The 24,557-nt window shown below is 36.7% G+C and overlaps 1 protein-coding gene across 2 annotated transcripts in view; it reads left to right on the forward strand.

The window, feature by feature from the left end:
• The window catches only part of LOC108681697 (protein HEG homolog 1), a 53,744-nt gene that overhangs the window by 8,577 nt on the left and 20,610 nt on the right, over positions 1-24,557 (forward strand). The window contains exons 3-10 of one of the 2 annotated variants that reach the window (XM_018170757.2): positions 2,427-2,927; positions 3,470-3,895; positions 4,092-4,215; positions 6,654-6,772; positions 8,672-8,825; positions 15,405-15,597; positions 16,133-16,392; positions 18,147-18,289. In XM_018170757.2, coding sequence (XP_018026246.1) covers positions 2,427-2,927; positions 3,470-3,895; positions 4,092-4,215; positions 6,654-6,772; positions 8,672-8,825; positions 15,405-15,597; positions 16,133-16,392; positions 18,147-18,289 — 1,920 coding nt within the window. The remainder of the gene's footprint in view (positions 1-2,426; positions 2,928-3,469; positions 3,896-4,091; positions 4,216-6,653; positions 6,773-8,671; positions 8,826-15,404; positions 15,598-16,132; positions 16,393-18,146; positions 18,290-24,557) is intronic. The other variant, XM_047883615.1, reaches the window with a different exon arrangement.

Below are 24,557 nucleotides of genomic sequence, written 5' to 3' on the forward strand. Positions count from 1 at the left end.
GTCAACGATCTGAAGATGCGGAGGCCAGCGCCAGCTGCATAAGTAATTTTGAATGTTATTCATGAAACTCTATACATTATTTCACTTATAAACTTAAAAAAGCATTCTGTGCTAATGATCTGCTGCATTTAACCATTGCGTAACAACCTTCTTTAGTTTCTGCAGTTTATTTTCATCATTCGATCATTGATTGAGACGAACTTCGAGCCGTAGCTTGCTTGAATCAATATTTACCAGATCGACTTGGACGAATATTTTTATAAAGCGGTCACAAAGTGAAGAGGCTAGGCCCGTCCACTTGCCCTCTCGTCCAGGAGTCGATGAGATGGTGGAGCGTCTCATTGGTATTCATCCCTCCCGTTCGTGCGATCACGATCAATCTGGCCAACTTCGGATTCTGGGTCTCGGATAAAAAGTTGGCTGTTTTTAACGTAACTTCAATGTTTGAGTATGACGTGACGGTTCAACGTTGTTTTAAGTCAGTTTTTAAGTTTTTTAGTTTTTAAGTTTCCAAATTAACTGAAGTTTCTTTTGTTTTAATATTTCTTAGCTCAATACCAGTTCATACTTTTGTTGACGCAAACATGGGCGATTGCCTTGAGCCAAGTATATGTTTAGCTTCAAAGAAATGTTTTATCTGGATAAAAAACATTTGCACTTCCTCGTCTATATAAAAATATTATTATTCCCTCACATATGGAATGTTATTATGCCTTAACATTTGTCGTTTGGCAGAAATACGCAACTAGAATTTAAGTGTAAATTATTTCAACCCACCACATCAAATTTCCACTCCCATATACCGGCCAGGGTATTAATATTCAATTTTGGATTGATCGGAAAAGTGGAGTGAACAAACATTTACCGTACACAAAAATCGAAGGCTTAGTTTTAATAACATTCGTTTAAAAATTATTTTTTGAAGACAACACTTCTAAAGAATCCAGTGTCTCCGGTATTACACATGTACAAAGAATTTCTAATTTTATTATGAAACATTAAAAAGTAAATTTTTTTAATTTTATTATAAAATTAATTTTTTTCAAAATTATCTATTCTGGCAATTAATTCATGCATTGTCTCCAACTTTACACAAGTGTGCAAAATCTCAAAGAGGTAGAAGTGTGTTAAATATCGCTTATAAGATTTGTAGCAGTCAGACAAACAAACCAAACAAACAAACAAGAAGTGAAATTAAAGAGAAGTGTTGTAAAAATGAACACTGATAGAATGACAGAAAAATATCATCGTTAGGCAGGAGTCCATACAAAAGCCTTGAGGATGGCCGGAAAAATGCAAATCTCATGGAGGCAAATCTATGGTTGACCCCGAGAGGCGCAGGCCCCGGAAGACAACAGAGATCTCTCAGTGAGATTATCTGCTCAAAAGTCTCTTGTGTGTCGGCCGGCGCTGAGCCGCAGAATTTGGAGCGATTCCAAGACCTTTCTGTAGTCTCTGAATATCATGAGCTAGAAAAACCAATTCTATTTCCACTGAAATTTTAATACGACTTTTTTGAGGAGGTTGTCGCAGTGCGATGATTCCTGCACTGGGCCAATTTTTGTTCAACTGGTTAAGGACAAGCGTAACAAATTTCCAGATTAACATAACTAGCCGGAAGTTTAAAACAAAAAAAGTTAGGATGCAATAATACAATTTAACTTGAGAATTTTCGGTGGTTCACTCAAAAATAAAACATCGGTTATAAATTTAAAAAATACCTAACTTTAAATGCATTCAAATTAAATCGGCAGTTTTACAACCAAGAAATGTTTGTGAGCACAAACTTTTTCTTTTCGTTCTCCAGTTTATACTCGGTCCTCTTTTCGGAGACAAGGCCGCGCAAATTAATTTCAGAAGAGGTTGTTTTTTTTTACAGCGAAATACCATTTATTCACTATACTTCATTTCCTCAGGGCAAGGTATGTTTATTTTAAAAACCTCCATCAATCTGCTTTACCCTAAATGATTCAGACTCAATAAATAAACAGTGGGGAAGAGAGCTAATACAAGATGATGGAGTATGCTGAATACGGTATCTTTAAAACTAAAATGGAGTTTCTTCATTGTTGGAGAATATCGTGTGTATTATTAATCTAGTAGGCCTTTTAAATCTCACATTTACGATATAAATAATATGAGTATTTGTTTTTGAACTGTTTATTTGGGTTTGGTCTAAAACTAAACATTTGCAGAAACAAAGACAAAGGGTGAGGAAGCGAAGCGATCTGAGATTTCTCGACATCAATTCATATCAAAACTTCTTTATCACGCTGTTTTTGAAGGAAGCCACAGTATTTTAATGTTTTTGTTCATTTTTTGGGCAAACAATGAAAATGGAATACGGATGACTGAAAATATAGCTAGAACTGCTTTACACATTTTGAAGTTATTATTTACATACTCGAACATGCATTGTGCCCCAGCAGGCGTCCGAATCTTGCCGACCTCCTGTGAAGTGCAGCTTCTCCACGACCGTACACAGACGCGTGTTTGTACAAGACGGCGACACGCTCCAGGTGGTGCTCCAGATCACGGATGAACCGCCAGACCTGACTCCTCATCTGACACAACCAACAGCAACAAAAAATGAACAATTTATCAGCCCCCTGGTGTATGAGAGCGTGTCAACCAAAAGCAGTTCAGAACCTAAAAGTCAGCAGCCTTTGCAGCGTTTGACTCCTTCAGATGAAGAGCATGAAAGTTTGAAAAGTATGACAACTGTTTTAATGCCTACGATGACCCCTTCCACCATAACTTCTTCTTTTAACTACAATAAGACTGACACAAGAAGTAGCGTTCATTACTCGCTAAAGAAAGAAGCACTGCCTCAAGATAAAGCCGACGAGGAAGAGACAACCGATGAGCTTAAAAATGAAATATCGGGAGCATCGAAACAAAAGGCGGCATTAGCTCTTCTTTCGCAGGTTTGGCGGCATTTTCGATTTTTAGATATGTAAAGATTTATGTAGAAATAAGAATTCAAAATCTGCATTATTAATGTGGTTCAAATGTGTGAATTCATATTCATGGTGGCCTTTTTATGTAGTAGTTTGTCGTTCATCGTTCGTATTATAAACAGACCGTTAAAAATTTCATGTCTGCCAGTATTGTAGTTACTTATTGTTATTTGGAACACTCGCAACTCCGAATGAATTAAAATGACCGTTTTTTTATTTATAAGGGGAAATAAATAATTTTTGTGTGAAACAACTGCATTATTCGAATGTTTAGATGTGCTTTTAAAATTATATTGTCTTTCTATTATTCATGATTCTATCAATGTAGAAACAAGTTTTGTCATCACTATCAATGAGATGCACTTTCACTTATCTCACAAAAAAATAAAAACTTAGCCAGAAAAATTTCATAAATGAATCTTCATCCGTCGATAAGCCACTCGGCCAAAAGTTCCCTTCACTTTCCAACAATTTTTTGGTCTCATCTATTAACGGCCTTCCATTGACAGGCAAATAAAGCAAAAGCTGCCATGCCGGATGGAAAGCCGTCTAAACTTTTGACTCGGCTCCAGCCCGTAACTTCGGAAGAAAAAAGTGGACGGAGAGACGAACCCTTGGGCGTTTCCGCTCCCTCGTTCTCGAAAATATCTGCCCCCTCCCACAAACAGACTCCTGGCCTCGAGCCCTCGGCTCCCTCTCTTCAGTCGGCTCCCTCACCCAACAAAAACAGCGGCGCCTTAGCAAACGAGACTTCCCCAGACACACGGACGCCGGTGCGCCTTCAGACTGTCGCAGCGTCGAGCGAGTCACTCATCCGCAGACAAAAGAGGGCTCCACAGATTCTTATGACCCACACGGAATCTGATGATAAAATAGCTGACGCTGCAAACTCACAGATGGCTCTGCCCAGGATCTCGTCGTTGACTCTTTGGAAGGTACGATGCTCAAAAATATTTGCGAGAAAAGAATATATATTTAGAAAATATAATAATATATTTTATATTTTCTAAATACAATAATATATTTAGAAAATATAAAATTTACAAAAACTCGGTCAATGATGCCAGTTGATGCTCCTTTATTTACATACGCAGTCCTTGTGCTGAGCCCTCCTACCATCCTACATCGCAGGTGAGCGTGTCGGAGTGGGTGTCCTGCAGCACGAGGGAAGGCGGCCAGGTCGCCCAGAGCGGACCTGAGGGCATCGCTACCCTCACCCCACACGACCTGCAGCCTGGCACCACGTACTTCATCGGTCAGTAGCCTGCCTTGTGACCTGCAGCCTGGCACCACGTACTTCATCGGTCAGTAGCCTGCCTTGTGACCTGCAGCCTGGCACCACGTACTTCATCGGTATTTGCCTCCCATGTGAATTTTCCTCATCTAAGATAACTTTTACATCTGAACACTATACTTTGGTGATTATCAGCTACTAATTCAGTTTGAATGTGTAGAAATTTACTCCTAAATAAGGAACCTGTCTAGGTTTGTAATTCAATTTATAATCGCTTCACGTTGAACTAAATTTTCAAAAATACTCTTTGATCCTCATTTATCATCCGTAATTTTCTTAACATCATCCCATAATCGTCGAATTTTAATTTCTTTGGGGGGGTTGTAGTCAACATTCTTTGTTTTTGGCAGTTTTGAATTAACATACATGTTAGGTTCAAGTTTCACTCTTCTTGTTGCAATCATCTTCAGCAAGCTTGATTCCCTATTTTCATGTCTTCGACTTTTCAAAAACGGCATATCCATTGAATTTCCTTGATTTTCATGCCGTCTAGATTTCTCTTCCTCTGAGTTACGCGTACTAAAAAACTTGGTTTTACGGAGATTCGTTCGAAATATCATGCGTCTCGTTATGCTTCCCGAAAAAAAATAAGCCTACTTGCCTTCCACTTTACATACGGACCTCGAGCGAGCGCGATCCCAATCTTCACAATTAACATGTCGACTTCACCTCGTAATTTTGCCTGCGAAGTCCTGAAAAGTTCTTGAAGACTTTTTAGTCTACTTTGAAGCTCACCCTTTCCCTGCATACGGTGGCAAATTTTTGCACGTAGTTTTTACTCACAATGTGTGAAGAATAAAGTTCCTAATGAGGCTTGAGGAACATGACTTGCACGAAAGCTGACCACCGCAAATTTTGGCCAAAAAGAAGGTGCTATGAGCTGACGCAATCGACGTTTGGGCGACCTGATGTGCCTCCTAAGACCGCAACTGAACTCAACGGTGCCACGGAACGGGTTTAAAATTGCAATGTAATTTTAGGAAGGTCTTTGCACGTGCTTTGGTTGTCGAGGTAATTTCCTTTAACATGTTCAGATACCTCAGAGCATTTCATTTAATTTTATTGCAGTTGCTAGGGACAGGAAAAAATTTCAGCGTTGAAAAATTTGATTAAATCCGCTATATTTTTAATTTATGAAATTAATCTTAATCATGCCACTGCAAGGTGAGTTCTTCATTAACCAAACTAGGAATATTTTTTCTAGATTGTACATGAAGTACAATCTTAATACTTTCGCGAGTTCGACTATAATTTCGACAGAGAAGATGAATAAAAATCCACTCAGTTGGTCCTTCGAATTATGCAATGGGCCTCGAGAAAGCATAATTCGGTGAAATTTTTCAATAGCAATTTATCCGTTAACTCTTTAGCCTATTTTCAGAAATCTGTTAAATTCTACTACTAAAAATCGTCACCAAATAATTCCGTCATTTTCTTCGATATTGCACCTCAGAAAATCGGTCCACTCCATCCCTAATTTTTTTCTACGAGCTTCATGCATAAAATCTATGCTGATTGAATAAGTGGCTTCTCCAATCCTGTCAACTTAAGCCACTACTTTGCAAATGAAGTTAGGGCTTTGCTAAAGATGACGAACACAAGTTTGAGAAGCCCCAAACTTTCTCGCTGGCGCTCATAGTTTACCGTGCATTTAAAACATCATTAGCATTCCACACGGCAGGACACGACGCTCTTTTTCGGACAACTTCTCAAGTTTGATTCCTTGTGGTGGCAGCAAACTCATTAATTTTAATTTTTTAAGAACTTCACGGAAATATTTTGACTTGAATAAATTATCTTCGACGTCGACCTTATAAAAAGACCAAATAATCCAAATCGAAAGAAATTTTCTAACAGATTTACTGACAGAAATTCCAATCGACTTCAGTTCTCTCTGATCGTTTTATCAGCTCACTGAAATGCCGTTCCCGTCGGAAAAGCAACGGTTTTTGGAACTAGTTCAGTCAAACTTATTTTGGATGACTTCATTATCGGTTTATTTCTTTGTGCCCATGCCTTTTATATTAATGAAAATTATGAAATATGAAATACATTTCTAGTTTCTTATTGCCGATTCGTCATTAAGGTATTATTCGGAATGTTGTTTTCAAAAGACTGAGTAAATAAACATCACTTTGCCAAGTGAACTTTCAGAATTTGAAACTTTCGCAATTGATTTTCTAACGAACCTCCAAGACAACTTTATCTTTCTAATGAAGCTTTCAATCAATATTTTTGAGCCAGGCGTAGAAGCACCGCTGTAATTAGAACCAATTTAAAACCAGAATATCATCAGAAGCAATTTCCACTTCACATACTAAATGTATTTTAATTTTTGTAATATCCTCATTCCATTAATTCCTCCAGTTTGCCCTTTATATATACGAAACAATTACCAGGTCGGTCGTCGTGGTCAAGTTCAGAGTGCTTCAAGCTTCAGGTTACGGTCCGGTCGGCCGAGTGTGGCGAAGGCTCGCTCTGCTCCGGCAAGGGAACATGCCACGCTAACTCTTCCATGGTGAGTGCTATTAATACCTAAATTCAATATATTCACGTGATGAATGAACATGAATAAGGAAGAAATTTATTGCTGAATGTTCCGCCTAGTATGGCGAAGGCTTCATCTGCTCCTGCAAGGAAACCTATTTTTAATGAACTAACGTTTTCAAAAAATATGTAAAAAATAAGGACATCCTAGTCAAATTTAAATTAACGTATTGGTAATTTTTTTGCATTTTCAACATTGAAAATAGTTGTTTTCTTCGGGTTTGAAAAAATCGATTGGCCGACGTATTTCAACGAGAAACTAAACTGTACATAATCAATTACTTAAACATAATAGTTTGCTAGCTAAATTCAAGCCTCCTGTTGTAAAGACAAGACAGCAAGATCTCATTCGCTTTAAATTATTTAATGTGATTTTTCTTACTATTATATTATTTATTTAACACTGATTATAGATTTAAATAATATCACGAATGTCTCACCTCATATTAATTGGGCTGTATTTGTTATTTCAGTATCTGGCGTTGAAAAGAATTTGTATTGTTTCTATAAACGAAGAAATTTTAATTGAACATAATCCCAGTTTATAATAAATTTTTATTAACTCTGTTTCAAACTAACAAGTAAATAAACAAAATCTGTCGGAATAAATAATTTAAGTCAAATGCTGCTGAATTCTTCAGGCCGATAAAAATACCCGAATCGGTTATTTTTGCTCAAAAATATGTCACAAAATAATAATGTAGGCTTGACTATTTTACACTGATAAAATAATTTAACATTTTTTTACCCGTTGCACTAGTAGATGAATACTAAGTGATCAACTTCTATTTTACCGGCAAAGTACAAGTCTGAACCAAGTTAGCATACCTATACCACACTGTCAAGGAAATGCATTAAGGAGGCTAAGGTAGCATGGACAATGCCATGCATCGGTATAACCTCAGGAGAGCTTATATGGCAAGAAGATCTCGAGAGCCCATATTTTCATGGAAGAAAGTGCATGTCAAGGCCGTAACATCGTACAAGATACACGAGAGCCCGTATCGCCCCAGCTGCAGGCATGTGCAATTTCCTTGATCGGGTCATCGTAACCCGGAAAGCTGCTTTACAGCAATTGAGGAACAAGAAAAGCTGTGTGCATTCTTTGGTGAATTGGCGGAGGCTTTTTCTACATCCTGAGCGATTGGCGCTGATAGAGGGCCTAATGAAATTTGTTGAGAATTCGATGACGCTTTTGTTTAGATGCAGAGAGTTTGATTACCTTACTATTGCATTTAAAATTCAAACACATTCAATGACGCATCATCTAACTTCTGTGATTTCATTCTCTACGGCTTTCCAGTGTGCTTGGTTCTGTAATTGAAGTCCAGGCTTCACGTATTGCTTGATATGTCGAAGAACTCGTGTGCTCAAAAAAAATTTTTAACGCAGCGTTTTTGCTGGCTTTCCTATCGTTGTCGTGTGAACCCTTTATCATTCAATTAACCTCACAAACTTTTCATCGTCCAACTCAATATGATATTGTACATCTTCAATTAGGGTTTGACATTGTGCGAACGAAATATATTATTTGCACTTCATGCGCTCGGAAGAACGACCAGGCCTGTGAACGGAAGCTCGTGCATGTACAGCCTTAACGAAAGAATAGTTATATCTAACTCATGGTGTTTTCAGCATCAGTAATTTAATTAATATTTGATATATTGATATTCATTTTTTAGATTGTCAAACTGTCGATGGAGCTGTACTCTGAAATTTTCAATATCGAAATGACAAATTTGCTTGTCGGTTTCTTTGCATTTATAATCCTTGTGAACGTTCTATTTACTGATATATAAATATCAGTACTTACTGATTATAAGACTGATAATATAAGTATTGATATTAAAGGGTTAAGTGTCTTCCTCAGGAACACTTCCAGTGTGCGTGCTGCCCAGACTACATGGGATCGCACTGTGAAGAACTGGACGCTTGTCACTCGCAACCCTGCCTCAATGACGGCATCTGCGTGGACATACAAGAGGGACACGACGGAAACACATTTCAGTGCTTGTGTCCATACGGTAAGGGCAAGTTAATTCTAATTGCATTTTGTGTTTTGGTTCAACTGTGACTCTGCGATAGTGGAGATGCGATCGGGCAAGAAGTTTCAGTTCTTGTGCTTGCATCATTAATTTCCTACTTCTTGTCTCGAAGAAATCCTAGATAAACATTGCTAACGTTAATGAATAACCTGATTTAAAGGGTTGAATTATTTAATGCAAATTCATACGACGTCAAATTGCAAGCCACGTCTCTGTTTTTGTATCTAGTTTTTTTCTCTTTTTTATTGTTTAAAAATCACATTCAGAACGTAAATTATACGACGGCAGTGAAATTGTTGATTTCGTTTCTTCGTATAGCATTAGGAGTACATCAAAGAAAGATCAGACATTAATCTAATTCCTTCGAACATTCTTGCCTGTTTTGTTTGGTTTGTCTATTCTGTAATGATTTTCAGGATGGGCTTTGTTCATAAACGTAGCCGGTTTACCTTGCAATATTTTGATATCTGAACATATTTGAAATCTCCTAAACAACACCCTTGAAATTAATTAATTGATTAAGTTTGCATACAAATGAAAACTATATTTGAATAACGGTTGCTAAATTATTCCACTTTATACAAATTAAAAAAATTATTATAGCTAGGAAAGCCTAGAAATACTTTAGCAGGTTAAAATTTGCGCAAAATTTCCCAAATTGGCGAAGTTCGGCTCCCAATAAGGGAGCATGAGGAGCGCTAAACTTTTCTTCATTGAGAACGACGAAGGCAATTTTCACTTGAAGATCGAAGCTTTTTCGTCATTACTAAAAATGTATGCTTTTTTCCGAAGATCTGTAGATTCACATTCACTTTCTTGAATGATAAATGCATTTACACATCAGGTATCCCTGCGAACAAAAAATCTGTGCTATAAGGGAAAACAAAACATTCGAGATGGTAAATTTACCATCATGTTTTCGCTTTATTTTAGTTTCTACTTAATCTACTTTAGTTTTTCTGGAAGAGAGTTTCAAGCCATTTATGTTACATTGTCAATCTCGACTTTAATAAATAAATAGTCATATTTTTAGTTCACACCATTATTTCATCCACGCAAAGGTAATCCCGGTAATTAAATAAACCTATTATCTTCTTGAATAATTCTTAGATTTGTAGGTTTGGTCATTGACATTGATTCTTCCTATGTTTTTACATTCAATTATTTATTAATTCTTACCATGCCGGTAATTTTACTTGATTTGATGCTATATTAGACATTTACTTGCGTTATCATGGTGAAAAGAAAGAGGTCACTTCAAGCTGCTGTAAAACATAACGTTTTAACCCACGAAGAAACCATCGTCTACCTGCAGTCAGGGCTCCCACACTAGCTTAGATACAGCAGAAACCTTGAATTATTCTCAAAACATGAGTTCTGAGACTATGTCTGAGTTTTTTAATGTTTGGCACACAGGTAGTTGTTACAACGCCCGAGTGTAAGCATAAGCAAGTGGATTGAAGCCGGGCATTGTTTGTTCAGGGGACCAAGTGGCGGGCGGACTTAATCAGACTTGCTAGGGCAGACCTGGCGGCTGAGGATTTTCAAATTGTGTCGATGGTGTGCATATTAGGAAAGGAAAATGAGTTACGAAGTTTTTTGTTTACTTGACTCAGTTTAAAACTTACCTGTGCGTTAATAAGTAATATTGTAGAGCGCTTCCTCAGTACCTTTGAACAACAATTTACGGAAAGTGTATAGTGGTATTAAGGTAAATAGGGTATATATAGGAGGTAGCACTTTATGGTATGGAATTAGATCATACCAAGAAAGATACTGGGTTCAATAACCAAACCATGATGATCAAATTTAAAGGGTAAACCTTCCCATTTACAGATTTCGTCTGTTTCCATGAATTTCTAATTGTAAAAATTCATTTTCCTCGCTGCAAGTTAATTCTAGATAATCAATGTAAATGGAAAATTATTTTCACCCCAATGGTTTTATCAGCAACGAACGTAACATAATTACCGTTAAAAAGGGAAGCAGTTCAACTTGAAAACCATCCGCTAATCTTAGAACCGCTTTTCACAGACTCAAAACTTGAGCCAATTTCACAGGAGGCTAAAAGCTTAAGAACAAGTTGGCGCTCAGCAACTTTAGATCAGGCTTAAGTCAGTGGCGCGTTTAGTTCTGGACCCTGCAGTCATTGCGCTATCTGCTAGTACTCCTGGCGGGGGCTTCGTCTGATGAAATTACAGGTCTGCGGGCTCGGGGGAGCCATAAACGTGACAAGAATGGCTTATCGCCGCGGATGTTATGCTTGCTTTTTCTAAGTCGATCTGCGAACCGCAGCTTGAAGAATTACATGCGCAGTGACGGAAATGTTGTTCGAAAAACTTGTCTACTGTATATCTGGATAATCTCATCGTTATTTTCAACTGAAGGCAAACATATAAGCTTTTTTTTACTTTCTCTAATTCATTCCATTTCTTGATGAAATTGTAGCGTGATGGCAATTCATTCATATTTTCCAACTCAACCTTCAACGTTTTCCCCTAAAGATTCTTTCGTAAGTGCCTCCTTGTTCTTTGAAGTGATGGTTCCTCAATGAATTTTCGAGGGTTTTCCTCTTGTATATAGTGCATTATCCTAATTATCTTCTGAATATTAGCCCTTGGTATCGAATGACTTTAATCAAGTGAGTGGCGAGATGAATGACTGCTTTTACTGGACCCCCTTCTGTTTTAGGTACGAACTGAGACTCGTTATGCATTAATTCAAAGTTACAATTTAACTTATTTGGTATCCAAATCCCCTGTGCTGCTAACAAATACGCTGGGTAAAGAATCTTTTGAGATCAAAGTTGGAAAGCAGTTCGTTTTCCGCTGAGGCTCAGGAAGCTGGAATGGTGCCAGCTCTGAGATAGAGGAGCAGCGTAGTTAAGGGTGATAACAGGCTATAATTCAGTGTCATTATTAGAGATAACGGTCAACTCTCACTTCAGATGCTGCACATCATTATTAATGCCATCAAAAATATTTCTACTAAAATAAAGTATAGAAACAGTGAAGTGCATTCCTTCGATTGTTACCTCATACAATTTATGTTTTCGTTCGACAATTCCCATAACATTTTCGCCAAGCACAATCGTTCAGTCGATTTTCTCGGCTCTCCAATTAATAGACAAAAACATTTCTACAAAATAACTGGAAGAGTCTACACTAATTGTTTTTAGCAGATAAATGTGATAGCCCTGTTTTTATTTTCATTGCGATATCACGACTCTCGAAGCTAATTGCTTTCCTTCAATGAATTCTAATCGAAATTTCAGTTTCAGGTGCGACATTTGTTCCTGTGCAATTTTCGACACTGAACATTTGATTAATCCTCCATCGCTGTAATTTCAATTGAATACATTTTTCATGTCATAATCATAGATTTCTGTACAGATTTTATCTGCTGTTTTATGACCAAACATTTTATTATTTTTTCTATTATCAGTATTTTTTTAGAAAAATTTATAATCCTTTGCTAGTCAAAAGATTTTTACGCATTTCCAAAATTTTCATAAATAAATTTCGCGGGAATTCTAACGATTGTTATTGATGCTTCTGAGAATCCACAGCACATGCTACAAAATTTCTTTTTGTTTTAGTAGAGAATTCTTATATGTGAAAGCAAGCTGTTCCGATTATTCAACTAAACTTTTGCAAGATTTCCATTGTTCTATTTTATTTGTTTAAAATCATTGATACCGATCAAATTCAATGATTACTCAATGTGAATGATTCACGCGGCTCATCTATTTTTATTTTAGTAAGATTTTTTTATGTAGGTTATATAGGTTTGCCGTATTTTTTTGCTCATTCAATGCATTTTGAAACATTTTACAATTATTTTACACCTATGTACGTAACTTAGTATTAGGGTGACTAGATGTCTATAATCATTCATTTTTTTCTGCCACAATTCATTGCTCAATTTAATAATAACTTTTTGCCTCAAAACTTCCATTATTCAATTTAACTATTCTATTCATTCTGTTCGTCTAGAGCACCAATCATGGACTGAGCACCGTTTAATTTTAATAAAGAACACGTTTTAATTCGCACCTTGTGAATGGTCATCACTGTTAAGTTTTTCATTGTCGAACATTTTGTCCGCATTACAGTTTCTCGCACTGCATTATTTTCTACCGAGGAGAGCGAATTATTGAAGCCGTCTGGAATTATTTTACCGTTGTTTTATGTAGCTTCTAAATTGGTGTTTTTTTCCAACGATTCTATCAATCTGAAACGTTGACACTTCAATGGGACGAATAATGCTCTCTGAAGTCTAATTAAATAAACTTTGAGATTTTATAAAGAAAGATTATTTGTGTGATAATGTAGCTGATCGCGGTAAAATTTAGTTTATACATACATTCAATAAAATATTCCTTCGATCGAAGAAGATGCTTGAATTCATCTAACTTTTTTCATTTGAAAAATTTTCCGCATGAGGCAGTGGCTCACGGGTCTAAATTAAGCCAACGAAAAAGATTAAAAATAATGGCTGCCTTGGGAAAACTTTTGAGCCAAGAAGTTTGAAGACGCAAAAAGTGAGAATTTCGGGGCTGAATGATTACTTGCGAAAATTTCGAAGTCTTTTCGTCACTCCGAAGGAAAATTTGAGTACAAACTTGTGAAGAAAGGCGCATCAAAGTTACTGAACATAAGGTCAATAACCATAGCTGAACAGCACAGTTCAAATTTCTGATTATTTCACGAAATATTTCATCCCTTCAATACATACTAAAAATTCTTAAGGTTTATATTGAATGGTATGAACGGAATGATGCAGGTTATTTTTTGATCAGACTTCAAAATTTTCAAGTATTCATGCATGCCTTCGAAAGTCATAAATTTTGAATAATGATAGGTATTTTAAGGATCAATTTTCAGAATTGCTTAATTTAATTTAAAAACCATAAAATGTATTGATCAATCGTCGATATCTGTAATTTTTTATGCACATATTTCATTGTCATGACCATGGAAGAAAAGAGACAATTTCTTAATCTACCTTCGATATTTCCTAGGTTTTTAAACAGTCAAATGACATGATTTTGCGTATAATACAATTTTTAGATCAGCTCCAGCAATTTTATATGAGTTGTGTTTGAGAAGAAGGGTTTCTTCCTCACATGTTTCTCGTTGCGATAGCTAATATGTGCCTGGGGGGTTAGCCGTGGCAGTGTCCCGGAGATATTGTAGATTTGGGATGTGGATGGTCTTATATAACGGCACTCCGGTGCCATTGTCACGTTGATATTTCCTGCTCACTGAGAACTTCCATTGGCCATAGTTGAGCCTTCGACTTGTTGGTCTCAAGCTCCAGATCAATTCGGAGATGCTGACCTTATTCAGATATCATATTATTAATTTTCCGTAGAAAATTTTTAATTTTAGCATCATAAGTCGTTCATGAGCGGATAAATTTTGATTGCATGAGATTTTATTTAATTTATATTATTTTTTCCTATTGAAATATGAATAATCGCCAAAGGCAAAATTAAACTCAAGATTTACATTCACCTGATATTTCGAAATAGAAAATAATATTTAAAAATAAGTTCCATACTTTAATTTTGACCGGCTAGCTGGAACATCAAAATAAATATTAATTTTATAATATTAGTTATTAATTAATATAAATTAAATTTGCGTTGAAGATGAGCGTATAGGTTCTCAAGAATGTTCGTGAGATTGCAATTTTCCTTTTGGAATTGAAAAATATCTATTGGAGTCCATAGTATTCGTTCACGGATGGCCGGGGTGATGCTTGCTAGAAAAAAATTCACTTATCATTTTGATGGACAAATTCATTGTGAAATCGCATTTTTGCGTCCCCGCGATTATTTTTCTGTTGGAATGAGCATTTTTCATATCAAACTCTATAACGAACTCACTGGTGGTTTTTCTCAAGATGCCGAGGTCATTTTTGCTTATACAAATTTTTTCTACTTTCGATAAAACGATCGCTCGCGGAATCAATGACGGTTTCTACACGTGAGACCGAGACGGTATTTAGCGCATAAAAATATGCATTTAAAAATTACTTTTTTAAGACAACACTTCTAAAGAGACCATTGTCTCCGATGTTACACATGTACAATGAATTTCTTACTTTATTTTTGAATATTTAAAAAAATATTTCTTAAATTTTTTTTAATATATAAAAAATATTTAAATTTTTAAATTATTTATTCTATCAATTGATTCATGCATTGTCACCGACTTTACGCAAGTGTGCAAAATTTCAGATCGATTGGACAGGTAGAAGTGTGTTAAATATCGATTATAAGAGTGGTAGCAGACAAACAAGAAGTGAAGTTAAAGAAAAGTGTTGTTATAAAAACGTTCCTTCTACTTTCGATACAACAAACAAAATGAGAGAAGTTTTCCTCACTAGATACAGAGGCCATGTTTGGCGCATAAAAAAGCTTCTACTTTCGATACAACAAACAAAATCACAGAAGTTTTCCTCACTGGATGCCAATGCCCTGTTTGGCGAATTAAAAAAGTTCCTTCTACATTCGATACAACAAACAAAACAAAAACGTTTTCCTCCCAGGATACCGAGGCCGAGTTTGCGAGCACCCATCGAACTTGTGCGAGTCTGCGCCCTGCAAGAATGGGGGCTCCTGTGAGGGCAACCACTCGGTCTACAGCTGCTCCTGCTCCCCTGGCTGGTCAGGACCTCAGTGCTCCCAACCTGTCCCCACTCTGGCCGCGGCCACGCTTGATCAACTCCAGCAACAAGACAGGTATTCAATTACCGACTTCAGTTTTAGTGCAGACTTATCCTTTCTTCATTTGAGACTTCTATCTTTGATATTTTTGAGTTCTGCAAATCTGCCTACATTTTGCAGGCAAGGGATTTCCTGACGATGTGCAAAACACGCCAGGATAAACCTCGAATTAATCAGCAACTAGAATTTCGCATCAGCATTAGTTTATATATGCATAGAAGAGTCGTTGTAGGTATAGAATGAATTTAGTGGCAAGCAATCATTTCCATTTTAAATTATACTCTCGCGCCAATGTTATGTTATCAATTCTTCCTCATGCAGACGTTTGCATAATTTATTGAAACAACTGTCTTCTATTATATGATTTAACTAAGATGTTGAACGACGTTTTTGCAGCTTTTGAAATAATCCTTGACGATTAGCATCTCACTTTGCTCTATTTATTGCACTGTTATTCTTATTTAATTCGAACACAACACGTAAACTCACTTTTGAAATTGGAAACTCGAACACAAAGTTAAGCCGAGGTAAATATTTCATTTCTCCGAAGGTTTTATTTGAAACCGCACCCCGACTACGGCAACCAGCCGGAACAGGAACCTGATTTCGAGCGTCCGACTCCGACTCAAAGCTCTCAGGCTGACGAGGAGCAACAGAGCGTCTCTCTTCATCCAGAAATTCCGTCTTCAGAAACATTTGAAAGTTCCCACGACAGCGAAGAGGAGACCGAGAGCTGCGAGGCGCGGCCTTGTGTGCATGGAGTTTGCATCGACACGCCAACCCAGTCTTTCCGATGCTTCTGTCAGCCTGGTGAGTGCTCGTTTTCTTATGAACGTTGTTTTATTATTTAATCAATTACATACAAAATGGGTCAGATGGGTTTTTGTATATATCTATTTTGTTTGTCTAATATAGTTATTTTGTTCGTTAGTTTTTTTTCTGTTGAAATCATGGAAAATTTTAGTAATAGAATTCAATTTCACATTCATGAAGGAATTTTGTCAATACTTGTATTTTTACATTTTCTAATGAATTTGCTTCTATTCTTTTTCCTTATCATGTAGAATATAGTGCTTGAGTCATATTAGCTTAATTTGGCGTTTTTATATAACTTTTGTGAAACACATTCGACCCCATTGACAGAAATCTCATTGACAGAAATCTCTTCTCGACTTCAGTCGCCTTTTCGGTCTAGAACTTTCATTTTCTTGTTGAGTAAGCACAAAAGAACTCTCACCGAAAGCATTAAGGGTGGATCAATTGCAGCCATCCTAGCGGCCCAAACTTGGCATTTCTCTTGTCTGTCTATTGAGAGAAAAATAAGCAAGCAGCAAAAGTTGTCGGAAAGTTGTGCTGGTATCGTGGCCATTACTCGAGAGCATCGCGCTGAGCGTTCCTAGCGGAGATTGCTGAGCTGCGCATCTCTATAGAGGGCAGCGGAGCAGCAGATTGGAAGGCCAGTTGGTTTCTTGTAGCCCCGCGTCTCAGAAGCTTTCCTCCAGCTGCCAGCTCCCCAATGGAGGAGTGTGATGGGAATTTTTATAGGAAGTTGCCCGTCTCTTTTTACAATGCGACTCCATTGAGCTCCTCGATGTATGAGGCTATAGAACTCCATTGAGAGGTCACCTCCTGAGCTGCTCGAAGAAGACGAATCTCTGGATTCCTGGCGAGAACTATTCTATCGAAGCGGAGGTTCTGCGAGGCACTATGTACAGTCGGTTTATTTCAATCTTCCTTAGCCTATCATGCAAGAGTTCCTATTACGGAATCTGTAAGATGTTTCACAATCTCGGAACCTTACACGTCAAAATCAACCTTTCACATCGTTTAAAAAATTCATCCTACTTTCATCAGTCGGTTTCAATTCTGTTGTATCAATTGGATAATTGAGTTAACTTTATACCTGACATGCAATGTGACAAGAATTCCGGTTAATTTTTAAATCAATAAATCTCTCTAAAGTAATGGAATTATATTATTTCTGATTGGCTCCACAAAATTGATGATTTTCACAAAACTGTGTGATTCGTTGTTGAAATAATCCACGTTTTATTTACTATGTCAATTAAACAATACTGAAATCAGAGCTTCAAAAAACAAACATCGACTTCATCAATAACAACTATATATAAACTATAACTTTGATTACCAACTACTACTACTACCTTGATTACTAATTAAATATTATTTAATATTAACCTAGCTCATATCATGAATTTAGCATATAATTCAAGAAATTTGGTAAATAGTTTAATATAGCCGTTATTTAATTTCTTCTACACGTTGACCTCATAATTTAATATTCTAATGCACGTGTTCTATGTAACAAAAACTTCATTGGACTTTCATGCACATCTTAATATTTTACCGGTTTCCCGCCCTTCCATCCTCTAAGGAGAAGTAATCGCTAAACTTGCTACATATATGAATTCAACTTCAGAGTCATTTTATATCTTAAATTCAAGAGCCCTTCTCCCCCAGGCACAGCATTTAAAGAACAAAAAGCATTCTTGAGCCCTCCTCCCTCCTCCGGACACTCATGCACAGCTCTATACTTTTCCCAGGGTTTGGAGGCAACAGATGCGAGTTTGAGTACGACGAGTGCAGCTCTAACCCGTGCTATAACGGAGGCACTTGCATCGACCACATCGGAACTTATCAGTGTCTCTGCAGCCAGGGATACTACGGCAATCGCTGCCAAGCTAAGGTATGTCGCTTCCGAAACTATGATGGATTAATAATTGTCAACTATTACAGGGGTTACTCTTGTTCGTTAAAATACATTTTTGGTCGGGAATCCTCCTTCCGGTATTATGAGTAATTTTGTTAAAGTTCATTTTATTATAGAGACCATGAATGATTCTTTATTTGTGTAATTTTAAAATTTAAATTTCCATGTCTCATTTGATTTGTAAATAAAGAACTTTAAATCTTTCACTGATATTTTAATTTAGATTTAACTCAAACCTAAATCGTCACTTACGGTTCATACTTGGCCACTTGTATTCCTGTGAACAGGGAGAAAAAATTTTTCTGAAGCAACGAAAAATGACGAAATATTTTTAAAAAACCTAGAACTGAATTTTGAATTAACTAAATTGGATTTCAATTCTATCTTTAATTCAATTATGTTTCCCAGTTTTCGTATGGACGATCCTTGTGCTTTGCCAAATAGATTTGAGCCGTTCTTGTAGTTATTTTTCTATTTCTCGCGACGCCTTCGGTTAAGCATTTGCTAAAGTTATATGATAATGATTTGATTTGATAAAGCCTTGTTAAAGCAACGTAAAAGAGGCGATAAAAATTTTTCTTATAAATTTTTGACCTCAACCAACCAACCAATAGCAATTTTCTTTTAAGGCTATTATGTTGTTAGCATAAATAATTTACCCTTAACAATATGTTGTTTTAAGGCTATTAATAAGAATCCAAAAATACTTGAATTTTACAAATATCATTTTAAAAAATAGTTAGAAATGAGCAGCCAAATGAGTAGCCGCTTTCCACTATGGATACTTAGGGTTTGAGTTCTCGATGCTAGAAAAAATTAAAGGTTCTCTCTTCACCGAGACTCTCTCTTCATATAAAAAACTTGAGGTATCGTATAGCAGAGCACGAATGTCCTAAGTCATGAATGCGGAATGGGCAGCTCAAACAACTCCCAACGACTAGAGGAAGAATTAGAGCTTTTAAATCTCATGCCCTTTGGAACAATTTTTTTCAAGCACACGATAATTGAATTCCGGCGTTGAATGGATATTTTGCATAAACTTCGCGTCATGAGAGAGTATTCGAGTCTAGCTGTTCCAAAAAGTGCTCTGCTAAATGAAATGACTTTGGAGATAGCAAACTTGACACGTTTGAGTAACTAATCAACTTTATGGATTAATAGTTATTAAATTAACATTCACAGATGTTAAAATTTGTAAAATTATATGAAGAAATGGCAAAGTAATATATTGTATTTCTATAGTGTTATTGTACTGTTATTGTGTTATTGTACTGTTATTGTGTTATTGTACTGTTATAGTGTTAATTTTTCATTGATTATTAAGCTCACTCAACGAATTTGAAAGCTATTGCTATTAGCATTCGTGTTCCGGGGATTAGAGATTGGAAGTATTTTATGCGACGAAATCCCGCATATAGTTCTGTAGTGGCAGAAAGATGCGCTTGTGGAGGGATCCAGAGCTGTATAGCAGCTGGCGGTGCGCCAGCTGAGTTCTTGGGAGACGTGGCGCCGCTGCTCATTATATTTATTGCAATGCACCGGGCATACTGCTGCTGCTGCTGCTGCTGAAGTTATTCATTGATAATTTTTAGCTTCATTCGTCTAAGACGTTTTTCTTTTTCCGTATAATTACAAGATTCACTATTTCTTTATTTGTCACGCAGCATTTTTACTCGCGTATTCGCTAGACCGGCGAAAATTTTAAACTCAACGTGTTCACAAAATTTCAATGTCAAAACTCTTCTTATTCTACACTGAAAAAAATTTACTTCATTACCATGACATTATATATAGAGGAACAATTTTTCTCGCTAAATTCTTAATTTTCTAGCTAAAGAAAATTTCCAGGAGAATTCGCACTCTTCCTTTTTAATTTATAATGCACACTATTTTCTGGCATGTTTAGCATTTGGGATATTAGAGCTGTTGGATTAACTGACGAGTCAATCAATGTCGGTAAAAAGAACAATGAGGCTCATGAATACAAGTGTATTGTCTCACTCAAAGTTGACGGCTTTCAAATTATATTCAATAGCGCAAATGTTCACTGACAACCCAATTTTGATTTTTCGAATCTTTAAATTCGTCAACAAAATTTTTAATCACGGCACAGTAAGTCTTCCACAGATGAGAACGTCTTAATTCATCTCCTTAATCTTTGTATCACCAAGTTTTATACAATACTGATAGCTTTACCATGTAGCTTACATTTATGACTAACGGGTGTGCAACAGGCTTTTGAATTAATTGAAAGCCACGCATGAGGATCCAATGTGGATTAAGTTCTTTGTTTTGTTTAAAGGTACAACTAATGAGGAATGTATGATGTGAATTAGACGCCTATAGAGTTATTCAATTTTTAATGAAAAACTATTTTGTAAAAAGTGTCAAAAATGGCCCATTGCCCCACCCCTGGGGCAATGGGCCCATGGGCTTGGGGCAAGGCGCCTACCACTGGTCCCTTTACCACAATTGTATATTTTTCGTTTAGAAATGATAAAACAACACTTTACAGTTAAAAATAAGAAAAATGTAATAAAAAATATGACATTCGTTCATTTACTAACAACTCAAAAAATCATAACCTTAACTTGAAAAAAATAAACTTTTGGCTTAAAAAATCTATCACTGACGTGAAAAAAAGTATTTCATTTACATAAAAATATATACCATTGACTTGAAAAATATATCCTTGCGATAAAAGATTCGTCCTTGACATGAAAAAATGTATCCTTGACTAGAAAAAATATATTTAGTTGATCAGAAAAAAAAACTTCGATCCAGTTTCGTCCATAATACAGATATTATGTGCAGAGAATTCGTACCTAATCGTGATTTCAGCCAACACCATAAAAACTCATAAACTTTTGGCTCACTGGTGTTGACTGAAATAAACTTTTGGCAAGGCAAGAGTCAATAACTCGATAAGGGGTCATAAATACGCATAACTATAAACTAAACCTGCTGCCTTTTGGCGGCAAATAAAAAAATCATGCAATATTAAGTGTAATTTGTAATTCAAAAAGCTAGTCATAGTTTTGGAAAGGTCATTCAGACAAATCTAATGATGTATAACACAAGATTTCACCATGGGCGCTTTGCCCCGTGACACGCGTGGGCCCGTTGCCCCACTAGGTATCATTTCAATTTATATCGTGTCAACATTTTATTTTAAAAGCTAATAGTCTAAACTTGTTCTCAAAATTATCCCTATAAATATAGCTTTCAAAATATAATTCACAGTAATTTCAAAAGCTTCATCTACAGTAATCGAAAACAGTTTTATTTAGCAGCAAAAAAAATTTTATCTGAGCTAAAAACAGGTATTCGCAAATAACTTAATAACGCAAAGACTTAACGAAACGTAAATCCGTACACTTTATCCCAGTGAAACTGTCGACCGGCGGTAGAGAACACGGACCAATATCTGCCATACTTAGCGAGAAACCCGCTATGGGCCTATGACCCGACGTGGGCTTCCTGCCTCATGTTACCCTATTTGTTTGCCTACTTGCTTCAGGAGTAGAAACCATGCATTTGGTGCTTGTTTGCCTGCTTGCTGCTGGAACAGATGAACTGGAGTCACTTGGTCGCCATCGAGCTCCCAGAGATGTTGAAGGTATTTTTTTACGTTTGAGCTGCTGTAACTGGTCAAGATTATCGAGCAACTTGCGTGGGCTTCGCCCACATAAAAGGCTTTTATGCATTTCAATTTAAAAGGAACTATGTGAAAAATAATAATCACAGATAATTAATCCTCTCGTACCTGAGATGAGAATGCCACATGACAAATTATTTCAGCTGATAAAATATTATATAATAAAATTTCTCGTATTCACTTTCAGAACACCTTGGTGCTTCAATTTGTAAATCTGGATTCAATAAAGGTAGTTTTAGGGCAAAAAAATATTTTGAAGGTTCGAGTCGCTGCATTAATTGCTTCATTGTCTGCCAACAAATTAAGTAGAAAATTGATCTAGCTGCTGTATATTTATGAGTGTTGAGAAAACATCTTCTTTTAAGAAGCCTTCTAATGTCCATGTCGAGCGAAGTATTGCGAAAAAAACTATGAATGAGACTTTCTTTTTTATGAACAACTTCTGAATGTTAGGGACAAGATTTCGGTAAACGGTAAAACGCATTTTAAATAGAACATTAAAGTTTGCTAAATTAGAATAATCACAAATTTTCATCAAAATTCTCATCCCTAATTATTTTTTCATTACCAAAATGCACTGAGCCAAATTCTAATTCAATTGCTCCTATTTCTTGTTACACCTTCTTAATTATTCTTAAAAATTTCAGTATGTTTCTTTCTGTAATTCGCCATCATAATATTTCTAATGTAATAATGTTCATGTCGATCTAGCAACTTCATGAAACCTCAAAATGAGTTACCGTTTTATATCGAGTTTCAACGTACGCAGTCAGTCTAACTTGATACAAGCTATGAATTAGCAAACTTTCCCGGTCAAACCTGTGAACTCGAACTTTTGTAAGCAGTTACATAAAGTTTCAAGTTTATCGGCTTCAAGCGACAGGAATTGACTGTGAAATCAGGAGAAGTCGTGGCGTTGGCGTGTCCAACGGCGAATGACATTTCTTGTCGTAGTTCGCAGGCGGCTGGGAAGCTATAGAACCAATCACAGTTTCCTCGCTTGTGCTATCAAAGAAATGATGGCAAGGAGATAAAAAAAAAACAGAGCAAAACTAGAGCGAATGAAGCTGAACAAATCTTGTGAAAATTACATAATTTTGATGTTAATCATTTGGACTGCGTTTCAAAAATATCTTAAGAAATATTACTGCATTTAACACACAAACAGCTCACCAAGTAGGCGTATAGTGTAACTAAAGTAGGTGTGTACTTATTTTTTACTTTGTAATATCTTTTTATTTATTACCTTTATTTACCTTAATGATCTGGAATTCACGCTAACTTACCGGACGTGCACAAAACGTTGAGTCGCTACAAACACTTAACAATGTATGAATGTACGACCCCAGTATCCGGAGTCAAAATATAATATTAGATCAACATAATGAAATTGCCCAAAAATAAGCTTCCTGGGAGCATTTCTTCCTCCCAGCCACCTCATCAGATGCGCTTCCCAACCATAAAGTGCGGTGTTCTCGGAGGAGATTCCTGGTGAATGTGTTTGTGTTAGGTGGTGACATCTGAGGTCTTAGGGACGCGCGTAGATCTACGCGCGTCCCTCCTGACCTGGGACGCGCGTAGTGCTTGGCCTCACTAAGTCGTTACTGGCTGCATCTCTCACTGAAATTGAGCAAGCTATGAATTACAGCTCTGACTGCAATTTATGTCCAGCTATTAACGCGTCAAGGTAGGGGCTTTATTGGCTAGGGAAGGATGCCCGTTTCCATATAGGCGTTTGTCCGTAATTTGCAACCTAGCAGCGTGATATTTTGCCCTGGAAACAGGAAATATCAACGTCCTTATTCTATTTAAAGTCTGCTCTTCCAGTAAGTAGAATTATTGAAAACTCTCAGGAACAGTTAGAATTGAAAGAATTAACGCATAGCATCTTGCCTCGTGAAATCGATTTGCAATTTATTCTGCATTTTCAGGTACTCCTCATAATTAATAAATACACATTTGGAATGGTGTCAAATTCCATCAGACCATATTTTCTCTGGCTGTGTTAGAGAAATTTTCCACATTTTTTCTCGGCAGCATCTGAATCCATCTCTTTATATTGGCAGCATTTCTTGAGGCAATATTTATCAAAGAATGTAAATTCCTGAATCTGACAGCATATCGCACTTCTCATTCAGAAAGGGTAAAGATCGAATATGCTATTTCATGATGCTCCGTTAACACCGGCATCCACGCAAAAATTAATTATCAGCATATTTTCATTTCACCATTGCAGATAACAAGCAAAGTCACGTATAAGTTCCCGTGTCAAGAATGTTTTCAGACACGACCAACGTATGCCAAGATGTCCGTTCGTCTTACCGGCAACTCGACCTCGCAGTTGAAGTTTTTTTCGGTCGACGTTTCGTGTTCCGTCGTCTCTGCCATCGCAGTCCGGGTCCCATAATGCCAGACTGCCGCTGTCACAAATCAGAAAGGTGCGAGGCAGTTCGACATATTGGCAACAACCTGACTTTCCCGAGCTCGCGATGCCCGATTTAAATTTTTTTCCAATAAATTGTGTGATGTCTTAGGGGATCAAACTAACGCCGAGCTCGTGAAACATTCAAAGGCACTCACAAGTTT

This window comes from Hyalella azteca, unplaced genomic scaffold (assembly GCF_000764305.2).
Source record: "Hyalella azteca isolate HAZT.00-mixed unplaced genomic scaffold, Hazt_2.0.2 contig13331, whole genome shotgun sequence".
In the NCBI taxonomy this organism is placed as follows: Eukaryota; Metazoa; Arthropoda; class Malacostraca; order Amphipoda; family Hyalellidae; genus Hyalella; species Hyalella azteca.